Here is a 14,848-nt window from a genome sequence, read left to right on the forward strand (position 1 = left end):
TTGCAATATCAAACCAATAGAAAGTATTACAAAGTTAAAAGGATTTATGCCAACAACAAAACAAATCACTAAATACAAGGTTTCAGAAGGGCAGCGGCGATATTTAAACACTGAGATCAAATGTAAAAATACAGTATGAGATTAAATTATAGTTTCATATTTTATTTTATTCGTATTATGACAGTTTGATTTCGTCCATCTTCTCCAAACAAATCCATCACATAATCATTCAAAATAATGAAAAAATATGATTATAATATAAGTAATTATACTTATAGTTTTATATTATATATTATATATATTTTGCATAAATCAGTATTGTTACAATATTTAGACAACTTGTTGTCTGAGTACTAAGGAAAGTACTACTGAGTACTAGGGAAAAAACAGCCATTATACAGTTGGTTACAAATAAAGTTATTTCTGAGAAAAGATCTAGAATATCATTTATTGGTGGTTTAATACATCTCTTTCATTTCTTTAATTCATTAAAAATTAGCCGAACCCCATAAAAAGTATCCCGCTTTAATCCGTTTCGAGTGTTTTATTGGTAGAACTATTGTTATTTCTAAACCTTTATTTGCTATTTAAACTTTTTCAAGTAATAGAAACAACTCATGTGCGCTGGTTCTGTATCTGCTATTCCCTGTGGAACCACCAGGGGGGCGCGAACCCCAGTCTGTGAAACCCTGCTTTAATGTAAATCTGCCTCTCTATCCCCCCTGAAATATCTCTTTGTGTATTAGTTTGTACAAACTTGTTGTTAACGTCTGCACTATAAACGAAGTGTTGATGTAAAAGAGTGGATTATATAACGTGAATGGACCGCTCTGTGTTGTTTGCGCCCTAGGTCTGCGCTTGTCAGGTCCGGGCCACAGGGAAGATGTACGCCTGCAAAAAGCTGGAGAAGAAACGCATTAAAAAGCGGAAAGGAGAGTCCATGGCCCTGAACGAAAAGCAGATTCTGGAGAAAGTGAACAGTCGGTTTGTTGTAAGTGCCCTCACTCCACCTGATGTGACGTGCGATAGCTGTTTCATCGACCGCCTCAAGCGTCATCTTATATTTGCATCGGTGCCGTTGCATCGCAGCTGTTTTCAAAGAAAAACACAAAGTCTGTGCGGTTGCGAAAATGGCAAGATTAGGCTTCAGTTCATCTCATTTCCTGTTCAGAAGGGTTTTCATTCGTGACCTTGCAGAGAATTTCTAATGAGATTTCGACACTTCACAAGTGTGTTGTTAAATGAATCTAGCTCTCTTCCTATACTCAATATGTAGACCTGCTGTCTGCTGCCTAACTAGACAAATGTCTGTAAAGACAAAAACAACTTGCGTGCTAATTCATATCTCGATATTCTGTCTTTGCAGGTTAGCTGTATCACAATATATCGGTTCTGTACAGGGTTTTATTTAAAAAATGGAATTGAGATTATACGAAGACCCATAGAAGTCTCATCCTAACCTCAAGTTTAATAAATAAGACTTCGCCTCCAGACACTTTGCCACACGGCCCGTTTATCTTTTTTTCTTTTGTGTTTGACATATTTCTGCTTTTTTACAAGGTGAGTCTTGCGTACGCATACGAGACGAAGGACGCCCTGTGTTTAGTGCTCACCTTGATGAACGGAGGTGATCTGAAGTTTCACATCTATCACATGGGAGAGGCCGGTTTCGATGAGAAGAGAGCCGTCTTCTACGCTGCGGAGATCGCCTGCGGTTTAGAAGATCTCCACAGAGAGAGAATAGTGTACAGGTGAGAAGATTCACTCTAACAATGTTCGAGGTCTGCTTGTGTAGTTTGCGTGGTTTTCACAATCGAAAACATCAAAATGGATCAGTTATAGGCTATTTTCTACCCGGCAAACGCCGCATTGAAGACTTGGAAGTAAACGCCCACTGCTATGATCAGATGCGTAGTAAACTTAGTTGGAGCCTTCTGTGAATTTGGTTAGACACGTAACTGTGTCAGTAACACAGCTTTTTCAGCTCTTTCTCGCTTAAATACGACTACCTTTAATATAACAAAAGCTTGTCTTAATTCTTCACCCCTTTAACAAACTTTTTTCTCCTTTTAGGGATTTGAAACCAGAAAATATATTATTGGATGATCATGGTAAGTCACTGTGTGAAATGTGTGTGTTTGTAGTTAACTAAAGTCTGATCTAAGTGTCTCTAAACTGAAGTGCTCACATTGGCCACTAGAGGGAGTAATACATCACATGAACTGTACGTGGTTGTCTTTGGTATAAAGTGTGTGTACATACGGCAGACAGAAGCCTCTGAAAGGGACAGTTCACCCAAAGATCAAAATTGTGTCATCATTTGTTCACCCTCGTGTTATTGAAAACCTTTCTTCTGTGGAACACATATTTTCCATTTACAATGGAAGTCAATGGGGGTCAATGTTGTGTGGTGAACGTGCTCTTCAAAATATATTTTTTGCGTTCTGCAAAAAGAAAGTCGTACAGGTTTGGAATGACACAAGGAAGAATAAATGATGGAAAAAACGACTTTCATGATGTAACACGACTGTTTCTCTTCAGGTCACATACGTATATCAGACCTGGGCTTGGCCGTGCATGTACCCGAAGGTCAGACAATCAAAGGTCGGGTCGGCACTGTGGGTTATATGGGTATGTATATTTATTTGATTTCAGTTGCACTCTGAACAGGGGCTTGTAATAAAGATGATGACAGTGTAACCTGTATGTGTCCCATCAGCCCCTGAGGTGGTGAAGAACGACCGCTACACGTTCAGTCCAGATTGGTGGGCTCTCGGCTGTCTCCTCTATGAGATGATCGAGGGCCAGTCGCCCTTTCAGCAACGCAAGAAGAAAATGAAGCGCGAGGAGGTGGAGCGAATGGTCAAAGAGGTGGAGGAAGAATATTCCAGCAAGTTCTCAGAAGATGCCAAGTCGCTCTGTAAAATGGTTAGCGCTGAACTGCCCTTTACATGACCCTGACTTTTATTGCAGTGTATAGAATCTCAAAGGAAGAGTGCTTGCTCTTTCATAGCTCGGTTTAGTCTCAGATGTTAATAAATATAGAAACAAATGTGACGGTTGTTAAAATACGGCACATTGAGAGTGTGGAGGTGTAAAATGAATGTAGATTCTTGATGGAAAATAATCTTGATTTGTGTAAATTTGATGAGAACTGTTTGGGTTCATATCGAGATCTTTAAAAAGAGTTTTGACAGCAGACTTGACAAATCTGAGCTCAGCTTGTGACAATGTTGAGCTCTCTTTTGAAACTCAAATGGAGACATTTGCGAGACTCCTAGGTTTTTCTCAAGAGAAACATCCGATTTAAAGCCACAATATGGAATAATGTTGTTATGAATTATCCAATGATCACTTGCACAGTGTGTTATATTTCATGCAGTTGTGTATTTACATTATCCCAAACTTTCACAAGAATGTGCAAATCCAGCATTACATTCCACGTTTCTGAATTCATAACGATGACATAAAATAAAATTCATTCATTACCTCATCCGTGAACATGACTGGCGATCTCCATACGCCTCTGGATGGTGAAAACGACATGTGCCATAATTTCACTCTCTTACATAACGCCATTTAGCTTCGCCTTTTGTTGTTGTTTCGAAAGGGCGCCATCTAGCGCTTTAAATGTACGTATTGTGGCTTTAAGAAAACGTTTTAATTCTTTCTCTGTTTAATTTCTCATGATATCTTCTGTAGACGAAGGCAGTTTTAATACGGTTCACAATAAAGTTAAGAATCAATTCTAAACACAAAAAGCGATCAATGACATCACATTGTTCAGTGGGGTCTTAAAACTAGTTCCCTATCGATACTTCACTCGTACTGCGTAGCAGGACGCTATGGGGGAAAACTCCTTTTTCTCAGATGACTGAAGCAATTCAAAAGCGCAGTGAAACTGCACGGTGATTGGTTGGAAAAAAGCAGAGCTTTAAACCAATCGTAGCGGAGCTGCCGGACCAATGGCGATGGCACCCGCCAAAATGGGCGGGGTTTATGGCTATATAAGCAGACACATCGCCGTAGGGTCTTCAGATCTCTTCTCCTTCAGCGACGACCTCGTCTTCGCTTCCCGAGACTGACTGCTTCGCCGTCGAGAGAGCACCTGCAGCGGATTCGACCTCCTGCTCAGCGCCTTCGCTTCAGCGGATTCGTCAGCGGCTTCGCTCCGGCGGATTCTGTGGGCGGCTTCGCGAGCAAACGGTTCTCGCTATTCAGCACGGTCTTTTCCCTGCCGCTATCCGGCGACGCTGAAAGAGCATATTTTCACACCCACTTTCTTTTCAGAGAGTGTTAGAGCAAATTTCCTGCAGCATTCATGTGCAGTTTTCACTGCGCTACAATGCCGCGCCGTACCTGTCGCTCGTGTGGGGTTTTCCTACACGCCGCTGACGGGCACGAGGATCGGTCTCATGTCTGGGTCTCTCCCACGCAGAGGACGCGCTCAAAGAGACGGAATGCTCTCACTGCGAGAGTATGAGTCTCTCCTCTCTGCGCTCGCGGATAGCTTTCTTTTCAGAGAGTGACTCCGCCCCTCGATCCCCCCCGCCTCTGCGCGCACAGGACACTGTGCGAGCGAAGCAGCGGGGTAGAGGAGCAAAGCGCTCGGGGAAGCGCGAGCTCACGCCGGCTCGCCGTGCCTCGCCTTCCCCGCAGAGAGATGTTTCCCCGGTCTGTTTCACCCGAACAGATCAGCGTCCACTGGCGGCCGCCTGTGACATGATCTCGTTCGGTGGAAACGAACCGGAGGATGACGACGCCATGTCGTTAGCGGCTTCAGACGGGGAGGAGTTAGCGGGCTCGTTGTATGACCCCGCCCCCTCCTGAACCCAGCGGACACGCCCCCAGTGCGGACTCCGAGCTCTTCCGGGTCCTCACGAAGGCGGTTAACGAGCTGGGTTTAGAGTGGTCTCCCCCAGAGGAACCCACTCGCAGCCGCCTGGACGAGTGGTTCTTGCCGGGGCGCCGTCAGGCTCCTCGTCAAAGAAACTCACCGTTCTTCCCGGAAGTTCACGGCGAACTCACGAAGTCGTGGCGCGCCCCCTATTCGGCCCGTCTTCGACCTTCTTCCTCCTCTGTGCTCACCTCCGTGGACGGCGCATAGGAAAAAGGGTATGAGAAGCTACCCCCCCTCGATGAGTCTGTGGCCGCACATCTGTGTCCGCCCGCCGCCATCGGATGGAGGGCTAAAGCGTCTCATCCTTCAAAGCCGTGCAGAACCACCTCGGCCCTCGCTGGACGCGCATACTCGTCCTCAGGCCAGGCAGCTTCAGCGCTTCACTCCATGGCAGTGCTCCAGGTCTACCAGGCGAAGCTCCTCCAAGGCATGGATGAGTCCGACCCTGACCCTGCGCTCTTCAGAGAGCTACGGAGCGCGACGGATCTTGCTCTACGCGCCACCAAGGCCACGGCCCAGGCGATAGGCAGATCCATGGCCAGTTTAGTGGTGCTCGAGCGTCATCTATGGCTGACGCTGACTGAGATCAAAGATGCGGATAAGGTCCCCTTCCTGGATGCTCCTATTTCCACGACCGGCCTCTTCGGACCGGCGGTGGAGGGTTTCGCAGAACGCTTCACGGCAGCGCAGAAGTCTTCGCAGGCCATGAGGCACTTTCTGCCTAAGAGACCCGGATCTCGGCCGGCGCCGACCCATGCGAAGCCAGCCTTGACGCAACAGTCAAGAGCCCGATGCAAGGAAGAGGAAGGCTACAGGGCCCGCTCCAGCCGGCCCTCCTTCAAAGACTGCTCTCATGTCTGCCAGGTCACCCCGTTCAGTTCCGGGTGCCGGCAAAAATGTGTTGATAATGTGCAATGTTGTAAGTGCGGGGCCTTTTCTAACGCCCACACCACATTCTGCAAAATGTTTTATAAAACACAAACATTGTCAAAAAAAGAGCAAGCTTCCTCTTCCATTATCCTTGGGAGTCAAGCCCCCAAAAGGCGGAGTACCTCCTCTTTGCACCCAAACCCTTGCCGCCCGGGCCAAGGCCTGGAGGGCCATCCCCGGGGTATCAGATTGGATTCTGGAAATAATATCCCGTGGATATTCACTCCAGTTTGCTCGTCGACCCCCGCGTCGTCCCCACCCGAGTGCAGGACTCAAATTCTCACATTCTGCGCACGGAGTTGAGGAATTTACTGGGAAAAAGAGCCATAGAAATGGTTCCCCCAGATCAAATCGAGTCAGGCTTCTACAGCCGGTACTTTCTCGTACCAAAGAAGGACGGCGGCTTCTGCCCCATCCTCGATCTCAGACATCTGAATCGCGCCCTTATGAAACGGCGCTTCAGAATGCTCACGATGAAGCAGATCCTCTCGCAAATTCGCCCAGAGGACTGGTTCTTCTCTCTGGACCTGGAAGATGCTTACTTCCACATTCAGATAGCCCCTCGTCACAGGCGATTCTTGAGATTCGCCTACGAGGGAATTGCTTATCAATACACGGTCCTTCCATTCGGACTCTCTCTAGCTCCCCGCACTTTCACGAAGTGCATGGATGCGGCTCTTTCCCCTCTCAGACAGAAGGGAATCCGCATTCTGAATTACCTCGACGACTGGCTTGTTCTAGCCCAGTCGGAGGACGAGCTAAGGTCCCACAGATCCCTCCTCCTCAGCCACCTGGAGTGCCTGGGACTCAGGATCAATCTTGTAAAGAGCGCACTGTCACCCAGCCAACGTATTTTGTTCCTGGGAACAGTCTTCGACTCAAAACGCATGACCGCCAGAATATCGCCAGAACGAGCTCTGGTCATTCGACGGCTTGCGGCCTCATTCACACCCGGGGTTTCACGCCCCATCAGGGTTTTTCAGAAAATGCTAGGCCTTATGGCCTCTGCATCTCAGGTACTGAGCCTGGGCATCCTCCGGATGCGCCCCCTCCAGTACTGGCTGAAGCCCAGAGTTCCTCCACACGCTTGGCGTCTTGGACGACTGCGTGTTCTGGTGAATCAGGCCTGCGTAACCGCCCTAGCCTCGTGGAAAGATCCCCTTTGGCTAGAGCAGGGTATGCCCATGGGCTCCACATCCAGCCGGAAAGTGGTCACGACAGACGCCTCCAACACGGGTTGGGGGGCTCTGTGCGATGGCGAACCGGCCTTCGGCCTCTGGTCGAACCAGGAAAGAAGCCTCCATATCAACTACCTGGAAATGCAGGCAGTATGGTTGGCTCTCCGCTACTTCCTACCGGTGCTAAAAGATCGTCACGTCTTAGTCCGATCAGACAGCATGACGGTGGTATCTTACATAAATCATCAGGGAGGCCTCTCCTCAAGACGCCTTTTTTCCCTAGTATCTCACCTCTTGGAATGGGCCCAGTCCAATCTGTGCTCACTGAGGGCAACTCATCTTCCAGGCAAACTGAACCGGGGAGCAGATATGCTATCTCGGAGCAATGACACCCCATGTCGGTTCAGCGAATCTGGCAAATCTTCGGCAAGGCGGAAGTCGACCTTTTCGCCTCAGAAGATAATACTCATTGCCCGACGTACTTCTCGAAGGGCAAGGACGCCTTGGCCCACGCTTGGCCCAACCGGCTCCTCTATGCTTTTCCCCCGATCGCGCTCTTGCAGCAGACGATCAGGAGAATCAGGGATCAAGCGCACCGAGTGCTATTGGTAGCCCCTCTGTGGACGAACCAGCCTTGGGTCCCGGATCTCTCCCAGCTGCTAGTAGCAGCCCCGTGGCCCATTCCCCTGAGGCGGGACCTCCTCTCTCAGGCAGGGAACACGATATGGCACCCCCAGCCAGAGCTGTGGGCTCTGCACCTTTGGCCTCTCGACGGGAGCCTACGGACCTCCCAGAGAGCGTACTGAACAACATATCACAGGCTAGAGCCCCGTCCACTAGACGTCTCTACGCCCTCAAATGGTCTGTCTTCGCCTCCTGGTGTGCAACACGTGGCGCTGACCCAGTGTCCTGTGACATATCGCTGATACTGTCATTCTTACAAGAGTTGTTGGATAACGGCCGTGCCCCTTCCACACTCAAAGTCTATGTGGCGGCTATTTCAGCCTCACATACCCTCATCGGAGGACAAGGAGTGGGCAAGAACGATCTTATCGTTCGTTTCCTGAAGGGCTCCAGGCAGCTACACCCCCCTCGCCCTTTTACAGTTCCCACTTGGGATCTGCCCACGGTCCTGAGGGCTCTAAAAGGTCCTCCCTTTGAGCCTCTGCTATCTACGGACCTCCGTTCATTAACGCTCAAGACCGCTCTGCTTCTCGCTTTAGCATCGGTGAAGCGTGTGGGGGACCTACAGGCTCTCTCTGTGAGCCTACCCTGTCTGGAATTTGGGCCAAACGACGCCAGAGTCGTCCTCAAACCAAGGCATGGCTATGTACCTAAGGTGCTCTCTACTCCGTTCAGAGCACAGGTCATTTCGCTCTCTGCTCTCCCCTCCTCCGAGCGGGACCCAGAGCTTAGTCTGCTCTGCCCAGTCAGAGCATTAAAAATATACATTGAGCGCTCCGCCCTATTCAGACGGTCGGAACAGCTCTTTGTGTGCTTCGGCGACCGCACCAAAGGGTCCTCGGTCTCGAAACATAGACTATCGAAGTGGATAGTTGAGGCTATATCACTGGCTTACTCTTCCTTGGGCCTTCAATGTCCCACGAGAGTTAGAGCCCATTCCACTAGAGGCGTTGCCTCTTCCTGGGCATGGTATAGCGGTGTCTCTATAAAAGATATCTGTGCGGCGGCCTGCTGGGCTTCGCCGTCCACTTTTACAAGATTTTACAATCTGGACGTTCCGGCCCTTCAGGCCCGGGTCCTTTCTGCTTGAATTAGGTCGCTGAGCCATGGCTATAGCCACGCCAGCACTTAATTACCTTGGGACGATAACCGGTCTAGGCCACCTTCTAGCTTGGCCTTCGCCGCTTTCAGGGTTTCCCTGCTTTACCCCGTCTCCGAGCCAAGGCTCCGAGACTATTTATGTTTTTCGTTCCATCTGTAGCACGGCGTGATTATACTGGTTCCCCATAGCGTCCTGCTACGCAGTACGAGTGAAGTATCGATAGGGAACGTACTCGGTTACTTACGTAACCTCGGTTCCCTGAGATACGGGAACGAGTACTGTGTTCCTTGCCGTGCTACGAGCTGCTGTGTCGTCGCTTCAGTCGAAGTAACCTGAAGACCCTACGGCGATGTGTCTGCTTATATAGCCATAAGCCCCGCCCATTTTGGCGGGTGCCATCGCCATTGGTCCGGCAGCTCCGCTACGATTGGTTTAAAGCTCTGCTTTTTTCCAACCAATCACCGTGCAGTTTCACTGCGCTTTTGAATTGCTTCAGTCATCGGAGAAAAAGGAGTTTTCCCCCATAGCGTCCTGCTACGCAGTACTCGTTCCCGTATCTCAGGGAACCGAGGTTACGTAAGTAACTGAGTACGTTTTGTGTCTTCTGTGCATGAGCGTTTTTAGCACATTTGTGTTTTGGTCCGATTATTTATTTCTAAACTAATATAACGTTTTATTTTTCCTTAGCTGCTAGTCAAAGAACCCAGTGAGAGGCTTGGCTGTCAAGGAGGCGGAGCCTCAGAGGTTAAAGCCCACCCTATTTTCCGTTCCATTAACTTCAAGCGTCTGGAAGCAGGCATGCTCGAAGCTCCCTTTATTCCTGATGTGAGTATTTTTGTGCCATACCTCAAGCTTTTTCTTGAGGATACCATTCACAACCGGTGTTGTGTGCATTGTATTAAGTGTGAGAGTTCGGGGCACTGGCGTGACATGCTGATGTCTCGATCTGTTTGCAGCCTCAGGCCATCTACTGTAAGGATGTGCTGGACATCGAGCAGTTCTCCACAGTTAAAGGAGTGGAGCTGGAGCCCAAAGACGACTCCTTTTACAGCAAAGTGTCTACTGGAAGTGTTTCCATCCCCTGGCAAAATGAGGTAAGGCCTTTGGTTAAGATAACTACAGTAAAGATTTGAACCTGAATGGTCATTTCATAACCGGCAAATGACAACTATCCACAAATGACTCTCAGTTAAAAGACATCGTTTATCATTCATCAAAGCATGTAAATCTACCGGTCTGCGTGTAAAGTATTTTGTAGAATGCAGAACACAAAGGAAGAATGTTGGTAACCCCACTGACTTCCATTGTATGGCCAAAATCAAAATATCTCCTTTTGTGTTACACGGAATGGAGAGTCATGTACAGGTTTTAAATGACATGAGGGTGAACAAATGATGACGCATTATTATTTTAAGGAGAAATATCCCTTTAAGTTAAAGTGTTAAATTGCGCTAAAGGTATAAAGTTGGTTTTACGGTCGTTCTAAATGTGCAATCGTATCATCGACCCATTCAGATGATAGAGACAGAGTGCTTTAAAGAGCTCAACGTGTTAAACCTGGACACCGTGCCCCCCGACCTTGACTGGAGAGGTCAACCGTCACCCCCACCCAAACAGGGCTTACTGCAGAGACTCTTCGGAAGACAGGTGTGTTAAAATGTGATGTTTTGGGGGGGTTTTAAAGAGCTGACATTAATATGCCCCGAGTCAGTATTTGACTGCGCATGTGTCTGTGCTCCCCCTGCAGGAGTGCTGTGGAAACTGCAGCGACAGTGAGGAAGAGCCTACACGGCTGTGAAGGCGTGGCCTGCCTGGGGCTCCTCCCCCACACCGCTGAGGATCTCATTTGTTTACAGTTTTTGCACATTTGTATTTTTACGATAGCTCTATATAAATATTGGAGTGTATATTTTCACTATATATCCATGCAGTGGATCTTATTTAAAATCATCCAAAGGAAAAGGACAGAACGGGTCACAGTTATTGAAGTGTGGCGAGGACACATCATTTAACACCAATCTCAAAGCCGATCGACCCGACCTATACTGTCACCAGAACACGTGTATCACAGCCTCTTCGCGCTTTCGTTTTCTGTTCTCGTGCTAATCCACATACAGTACATGTACAGTATGCATATCTGTTTTAGACGTGGGGAGCAAAGGAAATTTGCTTTTGCAAATATTTTTATATTTATATTTTGAATTTTATTTTCGTATGATAATATCGACAATCAAATGACACCGTTTGTATGAAACAGCGAAACGTGCATTAACGGATAATAAACGAATGAGGAAGTGACTGAATAACGGAGGGATATTTTGACATCGTCAGGTGACTTGTCTATTTGGTTTACTAGGCATCTCTAGCTGTGACTGTGTGTACGAATAACAACTGCGGACGGTTGACCGCGCAGATCTTGGTGTAAATATGCGACACTCATCTGTAAAGTCTTCAGCGAGTCTTCCTGCGAATCCTCTCTGGATAAATGGGGAAAAGACATCCTGGTTGTAGTTTCGTGTCACATACCGAATCGTACCGTGAGGCATTATTTTCCATATAGATTTCACAGCATTGTTCTTTAAAGATTTGTTCTGTTATTTGACATCTTCGGATTAGAACTAAAAGACTTCAACACACAACACAATCTGCAGGTAATCGCTAAAAACTAAATGATGTCATTTCTTTTTAAATAGTTCATATGAGTGCTGCATAGAATTTATTTGCTGCCTTTTTACGTGTGTGTAGGTCAATCAACATCTTTTGCCAAAAGTTTTTTGTTTTGCATTGTTCCTGCGTTTCGTTTATCCCCTGTGCTCACAATAAGCTCTTTTTATTCGCTCTGAACTTTGATGGCTTGGGAACTTTCCTCTACATTTCTCTACTTATTGCACTTGAGACCAAACTGGTTACTTTTTGTCCTTGGTTTTCATGGAAGGTGCCTTTAGAGTTTTCAAGGTACTTTTGATTATTTGTGGGGATACGTTTGAGTCGGCTTGCCATCCTGTGCGCATACTTTGTTTTGTTGTTTTGTTTACCTCGAAGGTTACTGTGCCCTATGGATGTCCAGTCTTTTTCCAGAACTCTTGTGAATTCTTACATTGAACATTTGGACGTTAACCCACGGGACGCTGTGGATCTTTGTATTTAAGCCATGTGCCGTCGGCCGCACACAAACTCTAGGCTCTGTGGTGAAGCGTAACAAAGAAATCCATGAACGTACCGTCACCTGTTGACACGTTTTCTCATCCACTTGCAGTTTACGTTATTCTCTCAGACACATTCCAGTCTCTACCGTAGTGTACAGTTGTAAAATGTATTGATTTGTTTTGTTTGTTTGTTTATTTAGCAATAATAGATTTTTTAGACTACTATATAGATGTGTACAAAATGTCAAGATTTCAAGACGGAACTCAGTTTGTTTTCCTGAGCCAGGTTTTTAACACTGTGAAGTGATCATTTCTGTCACAGTTGTACATTATTTTTCCATTTGTGCAATGCACTGATATTTTTTTCGTGGTGTTTGCGATCGTATAACTGCGTATGTGTGTGTGTGTGTGCCTACATGCTATATGAGCGTTGGCGCGTGTGCCCATATTCTTTATCTTAACCACTAGTGGAGGCCATCATTTCATAATGAACTAAATGTTACGTTCTAGTGTTTGTTTGATCTTTTATAAGATGAAAGGTGGACAACTTCCGGGTCACCGATGATAATAATGGTATAGAATATGAATTTTGCAGAACATCTCAATATCAAAGATCTCATTAAGTTCATGCACTGAGAATCATGGCAATGCTTTAGCGTCAAAAACAAATCTGCACATTTGTCAGTGTTATTCTTACAAATTCATTTGAGATTCAAAGGTACAATAAAGCTCATAATGCCATATATATATATTCTTTTTTTTAAGAGTATTAATACCATTTAACACCAAAAATGAGTTTATTTATATCTTATCGTACATGCCTCAAAGTGTATGTTGCCATTTATTATACATTACCTTAATGGTAGAACTAAAATATTGAATATGAAAATCAATAAGCCACATGTCATGGGGATGAATTGGACTCGAACATGACAGCAGTGTGTTGTTAAATTGGTCATGTGCCATTGTTTGATAACTGTACCTTATCATCAAAATAATGTCCCAATTAAAGTTGTTCCGGTGATCATTTTCATTCAACATATCTTTATGCTTTTTTTCAAGTAAGTATGTAAAAGTCCATAACCCTTTAATCTATGGTCCAAAGAGTATGTTTTTTTCTGCTGCGCAAACTTCTCGAAGCCTTATTTGTATGTGATACAAACAAATGGTTCCTGGATTGCACATTGAATACTAATTTTTGCTAAACTCAGTTGGTAATTCTCACTCAGGTTACTGCCGTCATTCTATGTTATTATTTGCTTAATATATGTACACAGCCTTACTGGTGAAATAATATAAGTTGTAAAGTAAATTTCTTATATTTGTCCATTTTAAAGATACGCCACTGGCGCGAAACACTGTTTATAGACTTGTGTGTAAGATTCTGTTAATGACGATGTAAATGAATTTGTTTGGTACACTTTTTCTTGTCCAAGCACTGATTCTCTTTTTTGCTTTGTTTTCTTTTCCGCTGTGAAGTCTGTGCATTGCAGGTCAACTGCATTCTTGTTTCTTTTTGTTTTCCTTCTGAACATTTCCTGCATTACTTTTTAACTTCAATAAATGTTTATTTGGTTAACTTTTGTGTAGATCTCAAAAGGCTTTCTGTGATGAATGTGTTCAAAAGGATTTGCAAATAAAGTCTTACTTCACACCTTACGAAAATACATGACAAAACCATTGTTATTAATAGATAATCCAGAGAAACCAAAACATTACCATGTTTTAGTATAGTAACCATGGTTTAATCGTGGTATTTGTTGTAAAACTGGTAGAAATCCATCCGCCAAAAAACTATGGTTACTACAGTTTACAATAAAAAACATATGTTCTTTACACAACATACAGAGCATATATTGCATTGTGTCTCCCAGCGTTTCGCTTTCAGGTTTGACATTTAAATAGCTTGTCACATAAAGCTTGTCCTGTCTCGCCTGGTTATGGTGTTAAATTAGCGACATTCAAATACAAAGTACTTTTACTTTGTTTACTTCCCAACGCATCTTACCTCAGCTAGCACAACCATTTGTCATTTATTTCTGTAGCACAAATAGTGTAAAACAAGTAACATTTAATACTTTGTGTGAGGAGGAAAGATACAAACATGCATGAGAAACATTAAAGCCCTCACTTTTTGCGATGATTCAAATAACAATATATCAGTTATTATCTCATAAATGTCTTACAGTACATGTACCTGTATCCTTCCATAATTTTAAGTTTGTAAGAGGTTGAATTATTTATTTATTCTATATCTGAAATGTTTGCATTTAACACTTTTTATGCGTTTTCGCTATTTTATAAAAATACAAACGTTCTTAAAAATAAAGATGCCATAGAAGAACCTTATTTGTCTCGAGACCGGTGATATTTTCTTTTTTTCCCCTTCAGACAGTCATCTGTTGTCACATGCACCCGGAAACTGATTTTCTCATTTCTTTTGCACAAAAATTTAACCTTACGGGTTATATTATTTATGATCATATTTTGCTTGTGTGTTTCTCTTGTCTGTATCAGAGAAAAGATCATGTTAAATGTAATGATATAAATGTAATGAATGATCATGTAACACAATTGAATGTTACTATAAAAATGAACATGTCAACAGTCACCTAATATCTATTACTACTAGTGTGCAGAATGCACTACATTTTTAATAGCCTTCTTTATAAAAAAAATGTATACCCACCAGATGGGCTTTTGCTGATCACATAACACCTTGATATTCAATCCTGAGGTAGTGTCACTTCAAGCCTTTTACAACGCGTCTCGAATCACGAGAGACATTTTCTCACACTTCATGGTGTTTCTGAAGTATATCTTCTGTTCTGCATGGTGGACTCGTCCATCAGACTGATCATCGCTTAAAATCATCCATGTCGTTCCCTTGCACCTCGCTCTCATCTCT

General features: G+C 44.9%; 1 protein-coding gene across 1 annotated transcript in view; it reads left to right on the forward strand.

Annotated features, from left to right (window-relative positions):
* Positions 1-13,600, forward strand: part of grk6 (G protein-coupled receptor kinase 6) — a 34,208-nt gene extending 20,608 nt beyond the window's left edge. Inside the window, exons 8-16 of the mRNA XM_079486120.1 lie at positions 851-991; positions 1,561-1,751; positions 2,074-2,111; positions 2,542-2,631; positions 2,720-2,928; positions 9,482-9,619; positions 9,751-9,888; positions 10,310-10,441; positions 10,542-13,600. Coding sequence (XP_079342246.1) covers positions 851-991; positions 1,561-1,751; positions 2,074-2,111; positions 2,542-2,631; positions 2,720-2,928; positions 9,482-9,619; positions 9,751-9,888; positions 10,310-10,441; positions 10,542-10,592 — 1,128 coding nt within the window. The 3' untranslated portion in view covers positions 10,593-13,600. The remainder of the gene's footprint in view (positions 1-850; positions 992-1,560; positions 1,752-2,073; positions 2,112-2,541; positions 2,632-2,719; positions 2,929-9,481; positions 9,620-9,750; positions 9,889-10,309; positions 10,442-10,541) is intronic.
* Positions 13,601-14,848: the final 1,248 nt, after the last annotated feature.

This window comes from Barbatula barbatula (genome assembly GCF_947034865.1).
Source record: "Barbatula barbatula genome assembly, chromosome: 22".
NCBI classification, from domain to species: Eukaryota; Metazoa; Chordata; class Actinopteri; order Cypriniformes; family Nemacheilidae; genus Barbatula; species Barbatula barbatula.